This window comes from Rattus rattus, chromosome 2, assembly GCF_011064425.1.
Source record: "Rattus rattus isolate New Zealand chromosome 2, Rrattus_CSIRO_v1, whole genome shotgun sequence".
Classification (NCBI taxonomy): Eukaryota; Metazoa; Chordata; class Mammalia; order Rodentia; family Muridae; genus Rattus; species Rattus rattus.
The window spans coordinates 142,855,290-142,871,885 of NC_046155.1; the positions used below are offsets into that span (position 1 = coordinate 142,855,290).

General features: G+C 41.0%; 1 protein-coding gene across 2 annotated transcripts in view; it reads right to left on the reverse strand.

Moving 5' to 3' along the window:
- Oca2 (OCA2 melanosomal transmembrane protein) overlaps positions 1 to 16,596 on the reverse strand; it is a 292,950-nt gene that overhangs the window by 187,190 nt on the left and 89,164 nt on the right. For both annotated transcript variants that reach the window (XM_032896002.1, XM_032896003.1), the window contains 4 exons: positions 16,103 to 16,241; positions 7,339 to 7,471; positions 5,897 to 6,044; positions 1,874 to 1,931 (listed from right to left, as the gene is read on the reverse strand). In XM_032896002.1, the coding sequence (XP_032751893.1) occupies positions 1,874 to 1,931; positions 5,897 to 6,044; positions 7,339 to 7,471; positions 16,103 to 16,241 (478 nt within the window). The remainder of the gene's footprint in view (positions 1 to 1,873; positions 1,932 to 5,896; positions 6,045 to 7,338; positions 7,472 to 16,102; positions 16,242 to 16,596) is intronic.

The following is a 16,596-nucleotide window of genomic DNA, read 5'->3' on the forward strand; positions in this document are numbered from 1 at the left end:
CTGAGCATTAGAACCCCAATGGAGGAATTAGGAGAAGAACTAAAGTTGAATGGTTTTGCAACCCCATAAGAAGAACAACAGTATCTAACAACCAGACCCCAAGAGCTCCCAGAGACTAAACCACCAAACAAAGAGTACACATGGGGGGACCCATGGCTCCAGCTGCATATGTAGCGGAGGAGGCCTTGTCTGGCATCAATGGAGGCCCTTGGTCTTATGAAGGACTGAAACCCCAGCATAGGAGAATGCTAGGGCAGTGAGGCAGGAGTGGGTGGGTGGGTTGGGAGCACCCTCATAGAAGTAGGGGTGGGGAGGGGATGGAGGTTTGTGGAAGGGAAACTGGGAAGCAGGGATAACAGTCAAAATGTAAATAAGTAAAATAACCAATAAAATATATAAATACATACATACATACATACATACATACATACATACATACATACATACATACATACAATTTGAAGCAGTCTGAATAGGAATGGCCCCCTATAGACTCATGTGTTTGAATGGTTGGTCCATAGGGAGTGGCAGTATTAGTAGATGTGGCCTTGTTGGAGTAAGCACGGCTTTATTGGAGGAAGCATGTTACAGTTGGAGTGGTCTTTAAGGTCTCCTATGCTCAAGCTATGCCTAGTGTGACATCCACTTCTGCAGCTTGTGAATCAAGATGTAGAACTCTCAGCTCCTTCTCCAGCACCATGCCCACCTGCATGGTGCCATGCTTCCTGCCACGACAATAATGGGTCAGCCTCTGAAACTGTAAAGCCAGCCCCAATTAAATGTGTTGCTTTGTAAGAAGCGCAAAGAATGCTACATCCCTGCAGAATGTTCATTACTCTCAGAATCACAAGGCAGTGAGGATTCTGTTTCCTCTGAGTCCCTCAGAGGTGTTGGGCCCCACAGGCAGTTCATTACAGCAAGAAAATGAACAGAAAATAGAAGCAAAGCTCCTCCCAGAAGTCAAACTCATAATGACAGAATACACCCAGCTCAAGCTCACATCTGTCCCTAAAACTTCATTTCCTACATTACACCTAGAGAACTCATGCTCTGTCTACTCTGTGGGTCAGGAGAACTCATGAGCAGAATCAGGCTCAAAGGGGAGCCACCATACCTGTGATGCTTTGTATATGCTCAGCCTAGGGAGTGGCACCATTAGAGGGCCTTGTTGGAGTAGGTGTGTCACTGTGGGCATGGACTTTAAGACACTCATCCTAGCTGCCTGGAAACCAGTATTCTGATTGCAGCCTTCAAATGAAGATGTAGACCTCTCAGCACTTCCTGCACCTTACCTGCCTGGATGCCACCATGTTCCTGCCTTGATGATAATGGACTGAACCTCTGAACCTGCAAGTCAGCCCCAATTAAATGCTGTCCTTATAAGAGTTGCATTGGTCATGGTGTCTGTTCACTGCAGTAAAAACCTAACTAAGACAATGCCTTTCCAGCACACCTGGAATGCATCTTTTGGATGTATAGGTGTAGGTGTATGTATATTTGTATATGCTTTTATTTCCTGAAAAAAATTCTCTATCTTATAAAATGGTTTTCCTCATTAACATATAAATAAATTATATCTCATCTAAAGCTACAGGAATAAAAAGAGCAATGTTTTTCGATCATTAACTCAATCTTAGATACTAGAAAGAAAAGGGAATTTTGAAGGGACCAAAACACAGAAATAGCAAACAATGCTAATGGGCTGGTATGACCAGAGCTCTGTGTATATTTGTATCCAGATACCACACCATGCCTCACAATGTTCTATAATTAGCATGTAACAACTAGAAATGATAAGAAAACCTAAAGGAAAATTAATCACCCTTTCTACAAGCCATGATTCAGAAGCCCTTGAGAAAAGAAGACAAGATACCTTTCTTTGTAGCTCTTGGATATTGGTCTCCCAATTTTTGTCTTCCTGTGAAATTTGTCTGTAAGAGAAAAAAGACTCATTATTTCTTTGTTGCAGAAAGCTCGCTGCTTCATGAGATTAGCAAGGTGACATTGACAGCTGCAGAAACCTAGATATGTCTGTGGCTCCTGACACAGCCGTGTATGGGAGGGGACACCCATCAAGGTGACCAGGGAAATTAGGAAAGCTATTCACCTTCTCAAAGAAAAAAAACAAAAATAATGACCTGAAAGTTGGGAGAAGATGTGAAAACAATTGTAAAAAAAAAGTCACAAAGAATACATGCTGGTGTGTGAGAATGACTAGGGCCAAGGCATTGTTCTAAACCTGAACCCACAAGTGCTCAAGTGCGTCTTATAAAATGGCAAGGTATCTTCTGTACTGCACACTCTTATCCTTACGCATACTTTCAATAATCTTTATATTAGTTACAGCTCTTCCTATAATATATATATATTCCTATAATATAATATAATATAATATAATATACCATAACTATAATTAAATGCTAAGTAAATAGCTGTCATTCTGCATTGCTTACAGAATAATAACAAGAAATGTAGGTATACATATTCAGTATAATCATATTTCTTCAATGTTTAGAAATATTTAAATTCACTTGGTAGTGCATTGCATATGCCACAATATGTGTGTAAGGTCAGAGGATAACTCGCAGAAATCTGTTCTCTGGAAATGAAAATTTTAGGAATGCAGACAGGAACTAAAATGGCAAACTTCACCAAAACACAAAAGAATATGCCTTTTTCTCTGCACCTTATAAAATCTTTGGTAATTTATGTGTTTTTATCACAGCAACAGAAAACAGCTTACACCACAGTCCACTCATTAGGTTTTATGAGGGGTTTGTAGCATGCATCCTACTTTGCCTCATGAGCCTGCATGGTGGTCATTATTTAGGTTATTGAATTTATAGGGTTAATCCTTTAAAAACCTTCGTACCTGGGCTGTCAAGATAACTTAGCTGGTAAAGGTTTTTGTTATTACGGTTGAAGTCTGTATGGTAAAAGGAGAACAGTTATAGCACTAAGTGCCTAAAACTAGAGAGATCTCATACTATCAACTTAACAGGACACCTGAAAGATCTAGAACAAAAAGAAGTAATTGCACCCAAGAGGAGTAGACTGCAAGAAATTATCAAACTGAGGGCTGAAATCAATAAAATAGAAACAAAAAGGACAATACAAGGAATCAATGAAACATAGAATTAGTTCTTTAATAAAATCAACAAGCTAGACCAACCCTTATCCAAGCTAATTAAAAGTCAGAGAGAATATCCAAATTAATGAAATCTAAATGAGAAGGACCTGAAAAGAGACATTGAAGAAGTCCACAGAATCATAAGGACATACTTTAAAAACCTATACTCCAGTAACTTGGAAAATCTAAGAGAAATGAATCATTTTCTTGATGAGTACCACTTACCAAAGTTAAATCTAGATCAGATAAACAATTCATATAGATCTATAACACCTGGTGAAATAAGAGCAGTCATTAAAAGTTTCCCAAACAAAAAACAAACAAAAATTTAAAAATCTCTACTAGATTTTTAAAGAAGAGTTAAGCCCAATACTCCTCAAATTATTCCACAAAACAGAAACAGAAGGAACATCGCCAAATTTATTTGATGAATCCAGTTACCCTGATACTGAAACCACATAAAGATCCAACAAAGAACGAGAATTAGAGACCAATTTTCCTTATGAACAAAGATGCAAATATACTCAATAAAATACTTGCGAAATGAATCCAAGAACACATCAAAAAGATTGTACGTCATGATCAAGCAGGCTTCATCCCAGAGATGCAGGGTTTACAGCACAACTATAGCTGATCCTAATTAAATGGACTGAAATTCAAAGCAATACCGCTAAAATCAAGAACAAGACAAGGCTGTCCTCTCTCTTCGTACATTACAGATAAATGTGATCCTCAATCTTCATCTAGGAATTCTCTCTTTGCATAGACAGTCACCATGTAGCGAACCACAATCAATCAAAATGCAAGGAGTTATGGAGCCCAGTCCCAGTGGATGCCTCTACAAAATAACTCTTGTACCCAAGGGTCAGGGGAACATTGCGGAAGAAGGGATAGAAAGATTGTAAGAGTCAGAGGATCAGGGAGTTTGCTGTGAGATTGTGTCTTCCAGTCATGTTAGAAGAAACACCCATAGAGTCTCACCCACATGACTGCCTAACTATGAGCTAAACAGTGGCAGGCATGCCAAAATGGACAAAGGGGAGCATGAGGGCTCAGCCCTACATAAAGAACTACAGGCAACTAAGAAATGCTGGGAGTGGGGGGGAAAAAAGAACAGTCTTTCCCAGGGAATCACAAATCAATTGATTGCCCAATACCAAATGGTCATCCATGAAAGCATGCATACAATTAACATTTTACAGACTAAGTTATATTTGGGTATTTGTATGCATATACATGTGTGATAGTTTATATATGCTTGGCCCAAGGAGTGGCACTATTTGGAGGTGTGGCCCTTTTGGAGTAGGTGTGTCACTGTGGGTGAGGGCTTTAAGACCCTCATCCTAGCTGCCTGGAGGCCAGTACTCTGCTAGCAGCCTTCAAATGAAGATGTAGAACTCTCAGCTCCTCCTGCACCATGCTGTCTGTTCACAAGAGAAAAATCCTGACTAAGACAGTATGTAGTGACAATTAAATAAAAAAAAAACCAAGAATTTTAAAGAGAGTGAGGAAGGGTACATGGGAGGGTTTAGAGGAGGAAAAGAAAAGAGAAAATGATGTATTTATGCTATAACCTCAAAAATAAATAAATATATATATATTAGAAGACTGTAGGATTTTAAAGTTATACTATGTTTTATGAGACTGACACGCTGCCTACTGCGCTAAGGAGGCACCCTACACTATGTTTTATGTTGTAATAGTAACATAGGATATTGGGCATAAACTAGCAAGGAAAGGTTATGGTCAGCAATGCCTTTGTATGTCAAATTGACAAGGCAGATCAATCATGCTGGTTAGTTTTTTTAATGTAATATTTTTATTGATTATTTAGAAATTTTACCTAATGAATCACATTCATTTCCCAATCATTCCAGGTCCACTCCCCATCCTTGTGACCTCCCCCAAAACAAACGAAGGAGGGAGAAGAGAAAGAAGAGGAAGAGGAAAGAAGGAGTAGGAAGAGAAGGAGAAAGAAGAGGAGGAAGGGAAAGAGGAAGAGAAAGAAAAGGAAGAGAAGGAGGAAATGAAGTCAAATTTGTACTGTCCTTATATTCAGTGGAGAATGGTCAAATGCCCAGTGGGCAGCCCTGTAATGAAAACTGAGTCCTTTCCCTCACCAGAAGTCAACAGCTGTGCAGAGCTACATGTCAGCATCCCTATCACAGCCTTTTCAGTGACTTCCTGTCTGGACTGTCAGCTTGACACTAGATCCATTTGGGAAGAGGAATCCTTAAAGCATGCCTTCTTCAAATTGCTTTTAGACAAGACTTCAGGGTATTTTCCTGATTAATTCTTGATATGGAAATCCCTACTATATTGTGAGTAGTATCCCCTGGGTTATATTTAAAAAAACGCTGAGTGAGCAGTAGAAAGCAAGCCAGTAAGCATTTTTCTATAGACTCAGTTTCATTTTCTGTCTTGTGTTCCCACCCTGACTTCTTTCTGTGATGTACGCTATAAGATGAAATAACCCTATCCTCTTCAACGTGCCTCGAGTCATGCATGATGTTTATTACAGCAATCGCAAGTAAGTAGGCCAAAGTGTAAGCCCAAATAAACCCATCCTTCTGATTCTTGCTACAGTGTTTAATTATAGCAATAGAAAATTAACTAATGAAGAAGTGTAACAAATATTGCAATCAAAAAGCTCTTGAGTATCCTATGATATTTGAATGCAATGGGATATGTTCCTCAAGCAATACCACCATTAAGCACAACCTGTAAGGAGCCCCTGGTATCAATCCAAGCAGGATCCTATGGTACCTGTGGAAAGTATGCAGCCTTTGAGCCAGCAAATGCTCCAGGGCAAGCACTTTCTCCAGCAGCAAGCCACGCACAGCTGTCTCCTCACGGCTGGCTGGACTGATGCGCTGGGCTGTCAAACGCCAGACATGAATCTCATGCTTCAGCTCTGCAGAGAAATAAGTGTAAGGTACCAAGGGTACTGAGTCTCTCCCACCCTCAGCCCTCAGCAAATGCCCTTCTGTCCATCACACATGAACGATATACACCCACATTCCACACAGACTGTTCACAGCATGAGCTACGATGACAGAACCAGCTGATAGAGCTGAACTCTGAAAGTCATCATGGAAGCAAAAGAGGCAATTTCAACGCTTCCTGAAGAACGAAGCCCTTTCTCAAGTGATTATCTTTTAAAATTGATTTTTATTATTATTATTGATTTATTATCATGTCAATTATTTGTTGTTATTATTATTGTTATTATTATTATTATTATTATTATTATTATTATTATTATTTTGTTCTTGCAAGTGTCTTAACTCTAGGACTCAACAACTCTAGAACATTCTCATTGGCCCTGCTTTCAACCAAAATCTAAACATCACTGCTGTGGTTTTAATATGGTTTGTCATGGTTTCTCAGATACTTTTTGGCTATAATCAAGTGTGTCTGGCTTATCCTCTCCAAACTATGTGGCCTGTTATGATACAGCAAAGTTGCTGGGGCCATGTTCCTGGATGTCCTGTCTCCTGGACAGTAAGCTATTATAAATAAGCATCTCACTTTTAGCTTGCAAGGGTGGAGTACTTTGATAGCAACACAAACGAACTCAGCCAATTGCCTGGTCTTGGAATGGTTTCAGAAAGCGATCTCCGGAATAGCAGCAGTATGGGTGTGCAGCCATGCTTGGCACCCTCTAGTGGAGGATCTGCTAAGGAATGGGCAGTAGGAAAGCACCTCCTCCCAGGGCTTAGAGGGAGCTCCAGTGTGTGGCAAATGAAATTAATCAGCTGGTGAAATCCTGGCCAGAAAGGAACAAACAGCACTTTCACCCATCACTGAATTCAGACACCTTGTGATGGTGAAAAGGAGAGAGACATTTTCCATCCATTGCTTCCTAAGATATTAAGCTATTTTATGAGACACACATTTAACCTCTGTTTTATAGATGGAAAATAAAAACTATATAAGGAAAAGGTCGAGGCAGATTAAAGCAAGCAACCCTTTATAGCTCCTTGGCAGACCCAGACTGAAGTAACCAGAGAGCAGCTGACTGGACAGCTTGAAGGTGGCTGTAGACAGTCAATGCCCCTAAGCATGCGGCATCCCAGGAACAAATTAATACCTCCCTGATAATCCTGTGGGAGAATACCCCCCTTCTGCTTATGAGAACTTCCCTTGGTTTTAAGGAAGAATCCTACAGTGAAGAATCTACAACCTGGGAAGATTCTCGTACCCACCGACGATCTCACTAGGCTCCTTGTTATAAAGCTTTTTGTTCCAATACAGGAGTCTGAGGAGGGGAAAGGAAACCAGGAGAACAAGGCAAATTCCCAGGAACATGTGTGCTGTGAAGCCAGCGAAGTCCAGACCCTGGAAGAAGAAAGGAGCAATATATGATATTTAGGCCTTGAGGAGGGCTGAGGCAGGATGTGGGCTGGAAACACAAGTGTCCTGAAACCAATCATTGATACTTTGTAGGTTATTTGAAATGGTTAAAACTTTTTGTTCTTGCTGTTTTGGTTTTGGGTTTTGATTTTTCTCTTTGAAATAAGGTTTCCCTGTGCAGCTCTGGTTATTCTGGAACCCCCCCTCTATAGAAAGGCTAGCCACAAATTCACAAGAATCTGCCTGCCTCTGCTTCCTAAGTGCTGGGATCAAAGGCCTGTGCCAACCTTGCCTGGCTAGTTAAAACTGTTTATGCATCTTGGATTTTTGAAAAACCAGTACTTACATGACTTATAAGCCATCTTAGAAAGAAACAAAAATAGACTATTACAACCGACTTCAGACTAGACTTAGTCTACTTTCACAGGGCTAATGTGTGGTCCCAGGATGAAGAGAGGTCAAAACATTAAATAATGTTATTTAATGGTTAATTTGTTAAATATTTGACTAAAGTATTTTCTGTGGTTGGAGGGGACATCCTCGGGATGGAACGTGCAGTCTTCACATTTGCTGGCTATTACTATGTCTACACAGAGCACTGGAATTACTACAAGGGTCCTAGGGAGACGGCCTCTCCCTTCTTCCCTGCTTTCTCTGCCTCTCTGTGGGACTATGTGTTGTGGTCATCAGTTGAGTATGCTTCATATTGGTAAAAACCAGCCCTAGGTTAATTTGTTAGAGAATAAGTCAACAACAACCTTGATTAATTTTGTTCTTTATTGTATTTATATTTTTAATCAAATATGTACAGCTTCTATTAAGTCCCAGTAGGAGAGGTGAAGCCTTGAAAGGGATGATCTATGAGAATTCAAGCAGGATCCAAAAAAGCTACTGCCTTAATCGGGGAGGGAGATCAAGGGTACCATAGTACTACTGTGAGTCATTAGGATCTCAGAGATGGAAGGATCTCTGCAGTATGGATATGGTCACAGAGGACACAGCAGTCCAGCTGTGCCATGAGACATGCTCACACAGGTAGAAGGTAGAAAGCCCCACAGGCTATCAGAAAGCCACTCCAGGGGGCCGCTTTCCAACACCTCTCGTCTATAGCTCTGGCTAGTTGCAATAACCTCCCATGCTGCATGCAGTTTGTGATGGTGTCACCAAACCTCACCCAGCACTCACCACATTCTGGCAGTTCTTCAGTGGAAACATTACCTAGAACTGTATTTGTATCTATAGAATCCATACCCCAAATGTCCGGTTGAAAAATATTAATATCTTGGGTGTTCACAAAAATATTTTTCTTTGCTTTAAAACCAGAGGAAGAAGAATGATCTTGGGAGTGGTAGAGAAATGGATCTGACTGCCTGTGCCGAAGACCAAGATTTTTCTTCCCCAGCACCAACATGATAGCTTACAGCTCTCCAGTCACTGGTGATAGAATGCTCTCTTCTGTCTAGGGGGTTGGAAACCCTCTTCTAACCTCTGAGGTCACCAGGCCTGCATATGGTACACAAGACATAGATAGCAGGCAAAAGAACAAAACCCCACCCATACACATAAAATAAAAAGTAAATAAACATTAAAAAATTTAAACAGGCCAGACTCCCGGACCAGCGGAGGATCCCTGCCTTCAGCAGCTCTCTGCTCCCAGGCCCCCTGGAGGGGAGTTCTTGCCGCCTGGTCGGGCGGGCTCTCCTGAGGCAGCAGAGCGGAGGAGACCACCAACGCTGCCCACCCCTGCCCACATCCCTGGCCCAGGAGGAAACTGTATACGGCCTCTGGGTACCCGTAGAGGAGGGCCCAGGAGCAGCAGGTCCACTGTGTCTGAGACACCACACCTGAAGGGACCGACCGGATAAACAGTTCTCTGCACCCAAATCCCGTGGGAGGGAGAGCTAAACCTTCAGAGAAGCAGACACGCCTGGGAAACCAGAAGAGACTGCACGCTGCACACAGTACTGACCCCAGAGGAAAACAAAAGCTATCTGAACCCTGGTGCACCAAACCTCCCGAAGGGGCGGCGAGATCTTCCTGGCTGCTGAGGCCTTGGAGAGCCTGTGAGGCAACACCCCCACCTAACAAGCTTGAGCCTGGGGACCACAGGTAAGACAAACTTTTCTGCTACAAACGACTTGCCTGGTGAACTCAAGACACAGGCTCACAGGAACAGCTGAAGACCTGTAGAGAAGAAAAACTACACGCCCGAAAACAGAACACTCTGTCCCCATAACTGGCTGAAAGAAAACAGGAAAACAGGTCTACAGCACTCCTGAAACACAGGCTTATAAGACAGTCTAGCCACTGTCAGAAATAGCAGAACAAAGTAACACTAGAGATAATCTGATGGCGAGAGGCAAGCGCAGGAACCCAAGCAACAGAAACCAAGACTACATGGCATCATCGGAGCCCAATTCTCCCACCAAAGCAAACACAGAATATCCAAACACACCAGAAAAGCAAGATCTAGTCTCAAAATCATATTTGATCATGATGTTGGAGGACTTCAAGAAAGACATGAAGAACTCCCTTAGAGAAACACAGGAAAACATAAACAAACAAGTAGAAGCCTACAGAGAGGAATCGCAAAATTCCTAAAAGAATTCCAGGAAAACATAAATAAACAAGTAGAAGCCCATAGAGAGGAGTCACAAAAATCCCTGAAAGAATTCCAGGAAAACACAATCAAACAGTTGAAGGAATTAAAAATGGAAATAGAAGCAATCAAGAAAGAACACATGGAAACAACCCTGGATATAGAAAACCAAAAGAAGAGACAAGGAGCTGTAGATATACAAGCATCACCAACAGAATACAAGAGATGGAAGAGAGAATCTCAGGAGCAGAAGATTCCATAGAAATCATTGACTCAACTGTCAAAGATAATGTAAAGGAAAAAGCTACTGGTCCAAAAACATACAGGAAATCCAGGACTCAATGAGAAGATCAAACCTAAGGATAATAGGTATAGAAGAGAGTGAAGACTCCCAGCTCAAAGGACCAGTAAATATCTTCAACAAAATCATAGAAGAAAACTTCCCAACCTAAAAAAAAGATACCCATAGGCATACAAGAAGCCTACAGAACTCCAAATAGATTGGACCAGAAAAGAAACACCTCCCGTCACATAATAGTCAAAAACACCAAACGCACAAAATAAAGAAAGAATATTAAAAGCAGTAAGGGAAAAGGTCAAGTAACATATAAAGGCAGACCTATCAGAATCACACCAGACTTTTCGCCAGAAACTATGAAGGCCAGAAGATCCTGGACTGATGTCATACAGACCCTAAGAGAACACAAATGCCAGACCAGGTTACTGTATCCTGCAAAACTCTCAATCAACATAGATGGAGAAACCAAGATATTCCATGACAAAACCAAATTTACACAATATCTTTCTACAAATCCAGCACTACAAAGGATAATAAATGGTAAAGCCCAACATAAGGAGGCAAGCTATACCCTAGAAGAAGCAAGAAACTAATCGTCTTGGCAACAAAACAAAGAGAAGAAAAGCACACAAACATAACCTCACATCCAAATATGAATACAACAGGAAGCAATAATCACTATTCCTTAATATCTCTCAACATCAATGGCCTCAACTCCCCAATAAAAAGACATAGATTAACAAACTGATACGAACGAGGACCCTGCATTCTGCTGCCTACAGGAAACACACCTCAGAGACAAAGACAGACACTACCTCAGAGTGAAAGGCTGGAAAACAACTTTCCAAGCAAATGGTCGGAAGAAGCAAGCTGGAGTAGCCATTCTAATGTCAGATAAAATCAATTTTCAACTAAAAGTCATCAAAAAAGATAAGGAAGGACACTTCATATTCATCAAAGGAAAAATCCACCAAGATGAACTCTCAATCCTAAATATCTATGCCCCAAATACAAGGGCACCTACATGCGTAAAAGAAACCTTACTAAAGCTCAAAACACACATTACACCTCACACAATAATAGTAGGAGATTTCAACACCCCACTCTCATCAATGGACAGATCATGGAAACAGAAATTAAACAGAGACGTAGACAGACTAAGAGAAGTCATGAGCCAAATGGACTTAACAGATATTTATAGAACATTCTATCCTAAAGCAAAAGGATATACCTTCTTCTCAGCTCCTCATGGTACTTTCTCCAAAATTGACCATATAATTGGTCAAAAAATGGGCCTCAACAGGTACAGAAAGATAGAAATAATCCCATGCGTGCTATCAGACCACCACGGCCTAAAACTGGTCTTCAATAACAATAAGGGAAGAATGCCCACATATACGTGGAAATTGAACAATGCTCTACTCAATGATAACCTGGTCAAGGAAGAAATAAAGAAAGAAATTAAAGACTTTTTAGAATTTAATGAAAATGAAGATACAACATACCCAAACTTATGGAACACAATGAAAGCTGTGCTAAGAGGAAGACTCATAGCGCTGAGTGCCTGCAGAAAGAAACAGGAAAGAGCATATGTCAGCAGCTTGACAGCACACCTAAAAGCTCTAGAACAAAAAGAAGCAAATACACCCAGGAGGAGTAGAAGGCAGGAAATAATCAAACTCAGAGCTGAAATCAACCAAGTAGAAACAAAAAGGACCATAGAAAGAATCAACAGAACCAAAAGTTGGTTCTTTGAGAAAATCAACAAGATAGATAAACCCTTAGCCAGACTAACGAGAGGACACAGAGAGTGTGTCCAAATTAACAAAATCAGAAATGAAAAGGGAGACATAACTACAGATTCAGAGGAAATTCAAAAAATCATCAGATCTTACTATAAAAGCCTATATTCAATAAAACTTGAAAATCTGCAGGAAATGGACAATTTCCTAGACAGATACCAGGTACCGAAGTTAAATCAGGAACAGATAAACCAGTTAAACAACCCCATAACTCCTAAGGAAATAGAAGAAGTCATTAAAGGTCTCCCAACCAAAAAGAGCCCAGGTCCAGACGGGTTTAGTGCAGAATTCTATCAGACCTTCATAGAAGACCTCGTACCAATATTATCCAAACTATTCCACAAAATTGAAACAGATGGAGCACCACCGAATTCCTTCTATGAAGCCACAATTACTCTTATACCTAAACCACACAAAGACCCAACAAAGAAAGAGAACTTCAGACCAATTTCCCTTATGAATATCGATGCAAAAATACTCAATAAAATTCTGGCAAACCGAATCCACGAGCACATCAAAACAATCATTCACCATGATCAAGTAGGCTTCATCCCAGGCATGCAGGGATGGTTTAATATACGGAAAACCATCAACGTGATCCATTATATAAACAAACTGAAAGAACAAAACCACATGATCATTTCATTAGATGCTGAGAAAGCATTTGATAAAATTCAACACCCCATCATGATAAAAGTCCTGGAAAGAATAGGAATTCAAGGCCCATACCTAAACATAGTAAAAGCTATATACAGCAAACCAGTTGCTAACATTAAACTAAATGGAGAGAAACTTGAAGCAATCCCACTAAAATCAGGGACTAGACAAAGCTGCCCACTCGCTCCCTACTTATTCAGTATAGTTCTTGAAGTTCTAGCCAGAGCAATCAGACAACAAAAGGAGGTCAAGGGGATACAGATCGGAAAAGAAGAAGTCAAAATATCACTATTTGCAGATGATATGATAGTATATTTAAGTGATCCCAAAAGTTCCACCAGAGAACTACTAAAGCTGATAGACAACTTCAGCAAAGTAGCTGGGTATAAAATTAACTCAAATAAATCAGTAGCCTTCCTCTACACAAAAGAGAAACAGGCCGAGAAAGAAATTAGGAAATGACACCTTCATAATAGATCCAAATAATTTAAAGTACCTCGTGTGACTTTAACCAAGCAAGGGAAAGATCTGTATAATAGGTACTTCAAGACTCTGAAGAAAGAAATTGAAGAAGATCTCAGAAGATGGAAAGATCTCCCATGCTCATGGATTGGCAGGATTAATATAGTAAAAATGGCCATTTTACCAAAAGCGATCTACAGATTCAATGCAATCCCCATCAAAATACCAATCCAATTCTTCAAAGAGTTAGACAGAACAATCTGCAAATTCATCTGGAATAACAAAAAACCCAGGATAGCTAAAACTATCCTCAACAATAAAAGGACTTCAGGGGGAATCACTATCCCAGATCTCAAGCAGTATTACAGAGCAATAGTGATAAAAACTGCATGGTATTGGTACAGAGACAGACAGATAGACCAATGGAACCGAATTGAAGACCCAGAAATGAACCCACACACCTATGGGCACTTGATTTTTGACAAAGGAGCCAAAACCATCCAATGGAAAAAGATAGCATTTTCAGCAAATGGTGCTGGTTCAACTGGAGGTCAACATGTAGAAGAATGCAGATCGATCCATGCTTATCACCCTGTACAAAGCTTAAGTCCAAGTGGATCAAGGACCTCCACATCAAACCAGATACACTCAAACTAATAGAAGAAAAACTAGGGAAGCATTTGGAACACATGGGCACTGGAAAAAAATTCCTGAACAAAACACCCATGGCTTATGCTCTAAGATCAAGAATCGACAAATGGGATCTCATAAAACTGCAAAGCTTCTGTAAGGCAAAGGACACTGTGGTTAGGACAAAACGGCAACCAACAGATTGGGAAAAGATCTTTACCAATCCTACAACAGATAGAGGGCTTATATCCAAAATATACAAAGAACTGAAGAAGTTAGACAGCAGGGAGACAAATAACCCTATTAAAAATGGGGTTCAGAGCTAAACAGAGAATTCACAGCTGAGGAATGCCAATGGCTGAGAAACACCTAGAAAAATGTTCAACATCGTTAGTCATAAGGGAAATGCAAATCAAAACAACCCTGAGATTTCACCTCACACCAGTGAGAATGGCTAAGATCAAAAACTCAGGTGACAGCAAATGCTGGCGAGGATGTGGAGAAAGGGGAACACTCCTCCATTGTTGGTGGGGTTGCAGACTGCTACAACCATTCTGGAAATCAGTCTGGAGGTTCCTCAGAAAATTGGACATTGAACTGCCTGAGGATCCAGCTATACCTCTCTTGGGCATATACCCAAAAGATGCCCCAACATATAAAAAAGACACGTGCTCCACTATGTTCATCGCAGCCTTTATTCATAATAGCCAGAAGCTGGAAAGAACCCAGATGCCCTTCAACAGAGGAATGGATACAGAAAATGTGGTACATCTACACAATGGAATATTACTCAGCCATCAAAAACAATGACTTTGTGAAATTGTGAGGGCAAATGGTTGAACTGGAAACTATCATCCTGAGTGAGCTAACCCAATCACAGAAAGACATACATGGTATGTACTCATTGATAAGTGGCTATTAGCCCAAATGCTTGAATTACCCTAGATGCCTAGAACAAATGAAACTCAAGACGGATGATCAAAATGTGAATGCAGATCGCTCCTGAGAGACACAGCCAGAATACAGCAAATACAGAGGCGTATGCCAGCAGGAAACCACTGAACTGAGAACAGGACCCCTGTTGAAGGAATCAGAGAAAGAACTGGAAGAGCTTGAAGGAGCTCAAGACCCCATATGTACAGCAAATGCCAACCAACCAGAGCTTCCAGGACTAAGCCACTACCCAAAGACTATACATGGACTGACCCTGGACTCTGACCTCGTAGGGTTGCAATGAATATCCTAGTAAGAGCACCAGTGGAAGGGGAAGCCCTGGGTCCTGCTAAGACTGAACCCCCAGTGAACTAGACTGTTGGGGAGAGGGCAGCAATGGGGGGGGGTTGGGAGGGGAACACCCATAAGGAAGGGGAGGGGGGGGGGATGTTTGCCCGAAACCGGAAAGGAATAACACTCAAATGTATATAAGAAATACTCAAGTTAATAATAATAAAAAAAAAAATTTAAACAACCTGAGAAAACTACTTAAATATAATGCCAGTCTACTTACCTTTAAACAACCAGGTCATAAAATATAATTATTTGTTTTAGGGAAAAATAGCCTGAGGAGACAGGAGCTCTGCATCCTGAGTAACTCTGGATCTGTTCAGAATGTAAGCACTAATTTTTTTTCCCATTAGCAATGATGGGACAATAGGAGAACGGAGTAATGGATGGGAAAAAAAGCGAAGAGACTAAAGTTAAGGAGGCCCTGAGAGACACCACAGAAAGCAGCAGCACTGAGCAGAAGTTGCTGCTTTACAGGTGAGTTTATCCAGCAACAGAAAAACCCAAAGTGATAACTTTTAGAAACAATGGGGGCACATGCGCTGGGCCGTGGGATGCTGATGAGTTCACTGAGCCTATTAGGCACGTGTGTCTGGAACTCCTTGCCACTGTTACATTCCTTTGTAATTCCCTGGATGTTTCTCCTTAATGTTCTCAGTGACAAAACCACCTCCCATCACATGAATGTCAACAGGGCTCCTAATGCAGCCCTTTCATCTTGTAGATGCCTCTCCTGCTTTTCCTCTCCTAAACTTCTACTTATGACCAATAGTGCATGCTGTGAAGCAAGAACCTTGGTTCACAGTACTTAGTAAAGGACACTGCATAGAGGCTCCATTGAGTTTACATTTCCTGAAAGCAACCCCAACCGTGCTGTTACTTACCATTTTCCTTAACTCCTGATTGGACACAATGATAACATTTGGTGGGTCCCCAATGGCAGTGGCGGCTCCTCCAATGTTTGTGAAGATCACTTCTGCAATGAGGACTTGTCTTGGATCAAGGTTGAGCACCTCACATAACCTACCATGAATGCAAGACAGTAGTAAGACCTGTCCACAGCCAAAATTTTTTAAGGTACTTGCTTGTACAGAAAAGCACATGCAAACAGACAGACATACAGACACACACACACACACACACACACACACACACAAATAATGCAGGAAGTCAACATCAGCAGTCACATCCTCAGATACTACAAATTACAAGGATTCCTCTAAATTCACACACTTAGTCTGAGCTATCCATGGGATGATACACCTTCTACCTGCTCCCACAACCTGGAGAAAGTGTTGAGCTCCATGTGTAGGGCCACAGTAGAAGAAAGGGTCTGGAACAGGTAAATGGACACTGGCCATTAGATGCCTTCAGTCAA